This window comes from Branchiostoma lanceolatum, chromosome 14 (assembly GCF_035083965.1).
Source record: "Branchiostoma lanceolatum isolate klBraLanc5 chromosome 14, klBraLanc5.hap2, whole genome shotgun sequence".
Lineage (NCBI taxonomy): Eukaryota > Metazoa > Chordata > Leptocardii > Amphioxiformes > Branchiostomatidae > Branchiostoma > Branchiostoma lanceolatum.
This window is the reverse complement of record NC_089735.1, coordinates 7412887-7423466: the sequence shown is the minus strand read 5'-3', so window position 1 is coordinate 7423466 and position 10580 is coordinate 7412887. Positions and strand designations below refer to the sequence as shown.

At 40.8% G+C, this 10580-nt stretch overlaps 1 protein-coding gene across 1 annotated transcript; it reads left to right on the top strand.

Moving 5' to 3' along the window:
• The first annotated feature begins 249 nt into the window (after window positions 1-249).
• LOC136448699 (O-acyltransferase like protein-like) lies at window positions 250-7186 on the top strand. Its single transcript, XM_066448339.1, has 4 exons — window positions 250-627; window positions 6200-6345; window positions 6691-6784; window positions 7083-7186. The coding sequence occupies exons 1-4, from the start codon at window positions 327-329 to the stop codon at window positions 7184-7186; spliced, it is 645 nt and encodes a 214-aa protein (XP_066304436.1). The 5' UTR covers window positions 250-326.
• Window positions 7187-10580: the final 3394 nt, after the last annotated feature.

Genomic DNA, 10580 nt, shown 5'->3' with positions numbered 1-10580 from the left:
TAGTATAAAGAGTCATTCATTTAAGGGTTCCAATAGATTCGCAGAATCTAGATCCTAAATAACTTTTGAGACAAGTGGAAAGTCAAGGTATTGAGCATAAAAACAAAGTGGTAAGAAATGCCTCTCTCAACTGCTTCCAACCTACAACTCACTGTTTTCACATTGTATTCAGCCTGCATCACCTGTTTGCGTAACCGTAGCGGGTCATTCGTCCTTCCTTCCGGTTTGTATAATGATTAGTTGCTTCAACCCTAAACCGTATTTGCATAGATCCTAGCTCTGGTGAAGAAGTCTCTCACGGGCACTCTGCTTACACGAGCACGAACATGAAGCTGCTGCTGTACATTTCTCTTTGTGCGGCTGTAGTTAGCTTGGGCAGGCCACAGGCAACATGGGACCAGCTTGTTCCCGAGGCTATAGCCCAGTTAAACGCGTTGGCTTACATATTGGAATCACAGGGGCTTCTCCAACAGAGTCTTGTCGACACCATCCTCAATTCTAGCACGGTGAACAGGACAGATATCTCGATTCCCACCCAACCTACCGGTAACATCAGCCAACAGTGTCAGACGGATGTCGCACAGTACGAAGAAGACCTGCTCCAAGGGAAGATGTACGCCCTAAGAAGTAAGTGAACTATTTAGCTATTGACTATTCTGACTCGTTAAGTTAATGCCTGCTTCCCAGAGACTTAGCTGCCATTTTTTAGGGGGGATGTGTGAAGTGTTCTAATGCCCTTTGAAAACGCCTAGCTGTGTGGACCAAAGTTTATAAAACATGGACTACTTTACTGTAACTTATCCACACTTGGCATCAGAGTGCTCATAGATAAACGATCGTGGCACTCGATTCCAATTCAGCTCCGAAACAGATTGGGTGGAATCTACACAAAGTTACTGCGTAGAGCACAGAACACAAAATTCTATACTGTCAAAACAATATGTGGAAGTCTCCCACGGCTGTCTAAATGGTGACGCACCGTCGAATGAAATTTGGTGGGCATTGCTGTCGTGCCAAGCAGGGCCCCTCTGAAAAGCGGTGGTAACCACTGAGCAGGGCTACCCTGGATAGATATGACAGAATAATAGGAAATATTTTCATCCATCCTCTTAACATGGAAATCAAGAGGCCGAGTGTATGACAGAAGTCTGACGTTTACTGGCACTTTTTGAAATTAAAATTAAAAATACTGAAATAGACTTTGAGAACGTGAGAAAAAATGCTTGACAGGGCTTTGTGGGATGAAATGTATACTAGCTTGACCCCGACTGGTACAGATGGATAGATAGAAATTCCTAAAGAAGTCAAGTATAGAGGACCCCCTGAAACAAGCGCTCCTAAAACAAGAGTTCGGAGATTTCATTCCTCCGTGAAATATCTAGACCGTTTCTTGTTTTATCTTGTCCTACTTATCATTAAAGAAATTCATTGCAATGAAAGAACAAAAACCACAGATGATAATAGTGGTATCATTCGCCACACCATTGCTAATGAGCGTGTAGTCATTTAGATGTTGGAGGGGGCTAGCGACGTGCAGTCAGTATGGTGGCCTAATGTTGTTGCCAAATTCCAGACAGGTGGGGTGGGGGTGTAGACTCAACTTTTTGCCTACCCATGGCAGTTTTTATATCATAGTGTTCTGCCATAAATGCTGCAAGTTAGGACCAACCAGTGCCGGTGCGATGCAGGGACTTTGGGCGACATACCATAACGCTTTTAAAATGTTAATGTCCCAGCCTAGGAGTACTAGTAATACTCTACTCTTTGCTAACCTTTGGGTTGATACCATCGACGCCAAGTGGCGTAAGCTGGCACCCTCCTTTGTGACCCGCCTCTGTGTCTGAAAACAGCATATAATTTAACTGCTTTGCATTCCGAGGTATTGGCCTTACTATTGTCGAATGACCCTTCCGCCCGCACGTTTTCACACAACGTGATGTGCATTGTTTGTGTTATATGTATGTATACAGTCTTTGTTGGTTTTAATATGGGCCCTGGGCCTGATGAAAAGAATGAATGAAAAAATTAAATAGATAGTACGATAGTCCGATATACACACAACAGTCTGTTACGCACCTTGAGGTACATAGGCTACGGCCCGACATGCCTTGGTTGAAAATCTACAAGTTCTAAGTTCAGTTTTACTTAGATGTACGTATTTACTCATTTTGTCGTCAGGAATGTTACCGTCTCACAGCTGTAAGATACTTCAGGCTTAGATTCACTCGAATGTCCCTTGGAGCAGTACTTTTCAAATTGTTAACTACCCGGCGGGGCCCCTTTTTCCAATTGGGACCTAAGCATTACTGATGATACGGGACCTACCTATGAGGTTCTCACGTACAGCTAAAACCCTGTGAATTTTTTAATCCTTCCTATATCGCTCAGTCCTCGGTTACATCACCCTTTGGTGACTCAGAGACGAGCGTCTCAGAGAGAAATTTGCATAATTGCGTGGCATCCTGTCCAGTCAGAAAATCTGCCGTTACTAACGAAAAAAAAGCACCACCAACACCACCAACAAAGAAACTTTTTTATTGCAAACAATGCTCACAACGGGTGTGTTGTCATCAGTTAGATATCTTGCGACTCAACATGCGCATGCCTAGGTTGTAAATATAAAAGTACCGAAATTCAGTTTTACTTGAATTAATTAATTCGTTCATTGTGTGGTTATCTGTAAGATACTTCAGGCTCAGTTAGTAGTGTTTTACGTTCTTTGTGCGCCGCATGAAGATATTGTTGAAATGTAGCTATGAAAACATTTTTTGTCAATAGTACATGTAGACTTATAAACAGTGTATGGGCTTCTCAGGTGTTGCTATAGCTAAAACAACAGAAAACGAGATTCCCGCATTGTTAATAAACCACCTACACCTTACCGACTGATATCCCTAAAACTCTGGCATTTTATTTCACTCATTAAGATAATTGATTTAAATATATGTTAATCGAAACTCTAGTTATCTTGTTTTTATGTTTAGCCATACCTAGTATGGCTCAACATATTGTTTTTACTCATGTTTCTCCTCCTTCTTCTTCTTCTTCTTCTGTGAAATCTTCAAATCGATTCATCTCTGTCATTTTTTGACCGAATGACCTGAAATATGGTATGAATGAACTTTATTTGCTTTCCGCCAGAAATTGGCTCTTGCAATGAATGCACAACATAAATTAAAATCAATAATCACAACTGATCAACATAAACATCACAGTGAATAAACAAACGTAAAGCATGAAACACAAAATTAATCCAGTAGGAAATACTGAATTATAAATGAGCAAAATGGAATAACACTTGACAATTTTTTCTTCCATTCATTCATTCATTCATTCATTCATTCATTCACGCACTCACTCACTCACTCACTCACTCACTCACACACTCACTCACTCACTCACTCACACACTCACTCACTCTTTCCCATAGCTTAGTCAGCCGTCGGGGCAGCATAGCTCTCAGTGAAAGCTCTCCACTACTGGGGGTCTTCCGCCAGTCTGGTCATCTGGTTGGCTGAATGACCGGTCCACTCCTTTAGATCTGTGATCCACGACCGACGGGGACGTCCGCACGTCCCCGCGGCCGCGCACCCTCCGCTTTTCCCTGAAGGATTGTGTGTGGGAGAGTGCCTTTCGCTCTAGACACATGCCCGAGCCACTGAAGTTGTTTTTTTCTTTTTCTTTTTAACTAAGGACAAGAAACTGTCAAGTGGGCCTTGCAGAGTTCTTCCATTACTGACAAAAATTTAAAAGCTGTTACACACAATAAAGTACTTGTAAATTAATAATAACAAAATCATAAACTCAAGATCAAATAACATAACATAATCAAATCATAACAGAGTAATCGTGACATGAATTGTAAATCAATATCAAAATCATAAACTCAAGATCATAATTACATAACATAATTAAATCAAATGCATAATAGAGTAATCGTGTCATAAAACATAAAACAAGTTAAGTGGACCTGTGCTTTGTAAACTGCTGATGTGCTGGTAAAAGCGAAATAAACAAATTTTCCCAGCCGTCTAATTACCTCAGTAGAAGGTCCCCCCATCAACTCTATAAACTTGTACGGATTTGGTTGTTTGGCATAATAACGGTAGGTAAAAACGTGTTTCTTAACCTTTTCAGAAAGGGGCACTCCATAACAAAATGGTACTCATCTTCGATAACCCCCTCATCGCATAATGGACATAACCTGTTTTGTTGGCTAACATTTGAGTGTCGACCTACCTCTATTCTTAGTGTGTGGGCTGAGCATCTCAGCTGCGCGAGCGCTTTCCTATATTTAAAGACATTGATAATACTTAGATATCTTTCTGTACCGAATCTGTCTTTGATTTCACCATATGTTTTCAGCCTTTTTGAGATTTCTAACTTATCATTTCATAGTTGCATTGCATAACGTTTAGTCCTTTTCTTAAATACTTCAGTAAATTCATCATCTCTGTTCCCAACTCCTTGTGACATGTGATTACATGGCTTTGTTCACTCTTTTTTGAACAAAGATACACATCTCCAGTTCCTATGTATTAAACCACAATGATGTGAAATTTGGCATGTGTCTGCCTTGGTCATGCGCACAAGCCCTCATTCAAATGTTTGGCATACAGCTTTTCAAAACGATTTTTGAAATAAACAATTTTTTTCGTTTCGTTATTTTCAACCCAAAATGTATACTATTGAATGATGCATTCAAACATAGGGATGTCACATTTTTATATTTCACCCATGCTATCGCTGAAATATGTTGTTTTTGGTCATTTTTTTTCTTCTGTTAAATCCTAATATATATCATCATGTATACCATGGAAAACTTCTTTCTTCCCTGGGGTTAATCTTTCTTAATTCAATTTTGAACTGGGTTGATTATGCACAAGAGTGTAATTTTGAGCGGATATTTTTCGACTGGTCTAGTTTACATGGAGATGGCATGGAATATCCTATTCTTGCAAGGGGAGGATTCTTTAATTATTTATTTCAATTTTGAGCTGGAGTGATTTTTTGTGGAAGTATTTTTAGAATGGTCCATTGTTATTTTTGGACAGTCCATTTTTTGCATGGCGAGGAGTATGGCTAAACATGCTGTATTTGCTCGCAAATGTTGCCTTTCTAGTTCATCTTGTTTCTCAATCGTGTTAGTTTTTTGCAGAGGCATAAAAGAAATAGTCTATACTTCAATAAAATGACAAGCAGAAACAAGAGTTTGAACTTCTCACAGCCACAAAATATTCAAAATATAGTTGTAGTGCTTTCTGTTACTTTAAAGTGAATGTGACTAACATGGTATCAGGCCAATTCAGTACCAGGGCGATTAGGCACCTGGCAGGACGATTAATCCCTTAATCATTTTACACATTATGTGTATGCATACTATGCAATGTAATGATGAATCGAAAACCTAGTATGTAAATACACATATATCGTCCTCCTAGGTGCCAAATTGTCCTGCTTCCGAATCGTCCTGCTTCCGAATTGTCCTGGTTCCGAATCATCCAACATCCCAGTAGCATATGACAAATACACATAATTGTGAATACGCATATATGTACAACACAATCAGCTTGAGGATAGCTTTAGAATGTAATGCAATAACCTATTTAGAATATGCTCAGGTGCGACTCTATCCATTACATTATATACACATGCCAGCAGGTACTTCATTCGAGACAGAAGGCCACAGAAGTATGACGCTAAATCTACACAATCACACCGCTTCAAGTGAACTAATGCCATGTTGATTCGATTATATTGATGACGTCGACATCCTCTGGGGAGCCTAAAACTGATGCGAGCGTGCGATTAAAAAAAGTTTCACAAAAACTTGCCTTTATAATGAAATCTATGTGGTCAGAAAAGATAAACAAAACTAAACACAAATATTATGGTACTAGTATACCGCAATTTGCAATTTGCAGCATGTATTTTCACATTTGTAGCTGCTTTTTGAGATTAACAGTATGGGGGAATGTTTTTTGGTGCGTGTGTGTGTGTGGAAACGGACGAAAATTGATGCGCGCGCGGATGTCATTCATATAATCAAATCAACATGGCCTTACTAGAAAAGATCTACTACGTGATCTTGGCACCGTCGTTTTTATAGAAGACAGAAGATAGGAATATCACCAGCATATGACTCCATATACCTTAATTTGCACAGAGCTGAAATGACAGCATCTCTTTTCTTTCACAGTGCTTGACGCAGGTGGAAAACCCCCAAGTGGAATCTTGAACGGAAACCTGATCTGGGCCGGTAGCTCCTCGCAGTGCCTGAATGTCACGAGGAAAGGCTTCAACATCACCTTCGATGGGAAGTTCTACGTGGCTACGCTGGTACCTGTAAGTAGAAGCATTTGAAAAAAAAAAAGATTTAACAAATAGAATAAGTTGTAGTGCTTGAATGAATGGCATGTGCCTTTCTCTATAGATCACTTAAAACGATGCTGATTCATGCCATTTTTACCTCTATAAATATGGAGGTATCAGTTTTAAGTTCGTTTGTGGCTAGGCGCGTGTGTTTCTGACACAATGTCTAAAGAACGCTTTCAGCGATTGCGATGAGATTTGGTATGTGGGCAGGTGTTGTGAACCTGACGGGCCTCCTGTTGGTCGACATTGGTACTACAGCAGGACTGTCTATTTCTGTATCTTTGGCCCTGGACATGCGTGGTCTTGTTTCTACAGGGAGGAGGCGGAGTAGCCAATGTGAGCCTTCGTATCGGCATCTGTGTGCCCAGCTCCTGTAGTCAACATGACGTCATTCAAAGACTGGACGGCAGTAAGTCAGGCGTCGGATTTCGTGCATATTTTTAACAGCTTACCATAGAACGTATGGAATGTATACCAAGTAGTACTAGTTAATTACTATACATACTACATAGATTACAGACACTGTACACTATACTTTAAAACACCTAGACCTAACATATTAGCAATCATTTAGCATATTTATTCGGACGGCTAACGCAGATGATTCAACTAGGATCCCTTTATGTGTGAGACTGAATTTAGATTAAGTTTTGATAGCTTCTCAGCAAGTACCTTTTGAACGATTACAAATATCTTTACTGTTTCAGGTATCTACTGGCGTGTCCTTCTTCAACCAGGAATAGTTCAAGTGACGTCAGCCTATTCACATGAATCCCCGCCTATCCAGAATATCACTATTGCTGCGATGTGAGCATATTTCACGTCTTTCGTTTCTTTGTATCTAGAGTAAATGTTGAAGACATTGACCCCTTGGTCTTCTCCTACTTATCGCAAATGATACGTTTATTGCCTTCGCCAAGATGGTTACATTTTCGGGTGCCTGTGTTTGTGTGTGTGTGTGTGTGTGCGTGTGTGTGTGACTCACACCATGGCAAACAACAGCTTTCATCTGCGCTGTTTGTGGCAAACACTGTAAGAGTAAAGCTGGACTCGTCGCCCACGGACGAGTCCACCGACGCTGAACTGATCGTCCGGCAGGATGTAAAGGAGCTGATGATGTGAGTGCGTGCGTGTGTGTGCGTGTGTATGTGTGTGAGTGTGTGTGTTTGTGTGTGCGTGCGTGCGTGCGTGTGTGTTTGTGTAAACACGATAACTCAAGAATGCTTAATTGGTTTGCTTTGATATTAAATATGTGCTTAATTAGGTCTTGATTGGGCCCCCTAGTAGCTTGTTATGATACTGCAACGGGACTTCCGGATTTGATATCTCGTGTTCTGGTTCCCTATATTCTTTGCGCAGTTCTATCTGTAGTGTCATCCTCCTCCTCCTCGCGATCGGCACCACCTATGACGTCATCATCCACCAACCCCGATTGGTGGCCATTAAAAGGCAGAAGGTAAGAGTAAATATCAGAAGCATCAATTTCAATCAATCAATAGTTCATTACGTCGTCGCAAGACCCAACATGCGGCAGCAGCCTTTATGGGCTGACATGCAGTATGATTTACAAATAAAAGTAATTTGAAAACAATACATTTATCTATATGTACATAACCGAAATATTACAAACCTTACAATACTCACTTTTAAAGTATATATTGTGTTTAAATGCTTATTGGCGGTGCTAACAGTTTGTCGCTGAGTATGTCAACGAGGTAAGGCAGTGTGCACATGTACTCCCCCGATATCTAGCTGTTCATCTTTTCAAAGTTTGAGCTAAATGATGCCTTTGAAATTCATCACCGCCAAACCGTATGTAGGTAGATTATACATCTGTGGTGTCAAGCAGTTAGAAATCATTGCTATGTTATGCTTAACAATGGAATGTTAAGTTAACTTGAAGTTAATTTCAGGACGAGTCAGGGGCCTCATCATCGCCTTGGACGTTGTGATATGATGGTCTGAGTAAATCATTTTGGTTCCATTTCATGTTGGCCGTAGAACATTGATATTGAGCATTGTCCCAATGTAGCAATTAGATGGCCATTACGTATATTTCATAAGGCTGTTCTGACTGTAACGTTTGTTGAGATAATTTTGCAGGAGAGTAAAGCACCTGATGTCACCGTGACTTTACCTGACGAAAACACGCCACCGCCGAAGAACACTCTCCCACACGAGAAAACGTCAACAGCAAAAGAAGGTAAAATCAACTTTAAGCGATATTTTCCAGCCGTCGTCAACGTTCAAGTGACATCATGTCCACAAATATCACTTGGCTAGATGTCAAACCAATATGACGATGACAAAGAAGTTTATTGCATAGTCATGTCCAGCAATGACTAAATGCATTAGATAACATGGTTGAATGAAGAATCGTATTTCATGCTGTATTAGTTGAGGGGTTTTACTTTATTTTTAACCGTTCCATCTTCCATAGGTATCACCGGCCGTATCATCCTGACGATGACAAAGAACTGTATTGCATATTCATGCCCAACAACATTCATGCATTAGATAATATAATTGAATATGTGAAGAATCGTATTTCATGCTGTATCAGGTGCGGGGTTTTATTTTATCTTGAATTTTTTCATCTTCCATAGGTATCACCGGCCGTATCCTCCTGTGTTTCTCCCTGTACACCAACATCGGGAAGCTCCTCAGCACCAAACAGGCGCCCGGCAGCATCAAGTGTCTGCACGGCATCCGTTTCATCAGTATGAGCTGGGTCATCCTTGGACACACCTGGTTTGTTGCTGACGTGCACATCGGTATGCAGATTATGTTTTCTTATTAATTGGTTAGTAATTACCCGTGCAGTGGCAGCCAGTGCTGAATTGCTGCAGGGTTTACAATCACATAATACACAACAGATACATATTTGTTCCACACTTGCTCTTTGTGGAACTGTCGCAAGGGTCTTGGCAGCTGCCATTCGGCGCCAGCAGGTGACCACAATACGACCCTACCCAACCGAAGTCAGGTACCCATTCACACCTGAGTGGAGTGAGGAAAGTCGTGTAAAGTGCCTTTCCCAAAGGCACAGCATCGGGGCATAGCAGTGGTTTCGAACCCGGGACCTCTCGGTTCTGGGCGAAACACCCTACCGATTGCGCCACACGATGCCATTCTAATCTAAAGCTTGACAATCGTTTGACAGACAACTACAAAGCAAATAAGTTTGAGCTTTAAAGTAAACATACAGGTCACCGTAGCACTGATACGAATGTTGTTGTTTGTCTATTTTTAAATTCAGCAGTATCCTATTGATTGTGTGTGTGTGTGTGTGTAACATATTGGTTGTATTTTTCCCAGGGTTAATTTTTTAGCCCGTAGAAATAGCCATTCACTAGTTGGGCAGCCCTAGCTGTTCATGTATCGATGTGTTCATGCCGAACTAATACAAAAATATGAACAATATAAAACAATTGAACAGAGCACTGGTGGGACGTTCAAATCATCTTATCCAAGGTAAACCTTTAGTTTGAAACGTTTAAAACAAGGTTTCTATTTCTACATATATGCATATGATATGATGTTCAAATTACCACACAAACTAACGCAACCTAATACAAGGTATGTTTATGTCCCCTTTCAGACAACTTGCTTCAGGTTAAGGAGGTTATTACGGAAAGATTTACATTTCAAGCCATCATCAATGCCACCATGGCCGTGGACACCTTCTTCTTCCTCAGGTAATGTAACAGTTCTTCCGTACGTTATAACAGTGCACCATGATTCAGTTACATGTATTTTGTTCTCTCATATCATTTCATCTATCCCTTAATCTAACTATTTAACCGTTGGTGCACCACAGAAGATCTCGTAAACAGTTTTCTCCACCCCTCTCGGTTTTCTGGTTTTCTTAGTGTCCATTCTCTGATATCATCCTCCCATATGCATCTTTTCCATTGCCCACCCCTCTTTCTTCCTCCCTGGACGGTTCCTTGCATGATAGCTTTGGCTAGTCCCGATGACCGTGACACGTGGCCGTACCACTTCAGTTCTTATTTCTTTACTCTGGTTAAAATGTCTTCGTACTGACCGACGCGTTGCTTGATTCTATTCCGTAGTTTGTTTGTTTTTCCTACCGAGATCACCTTGCACGTTGCAATTAGCCGTTCAAGCTTATTGGTTGTCTTGGAATCAATAACTCACCAACTGAAAATGATTTCATCAGGTTGGAAGAACATAGGGTAGTG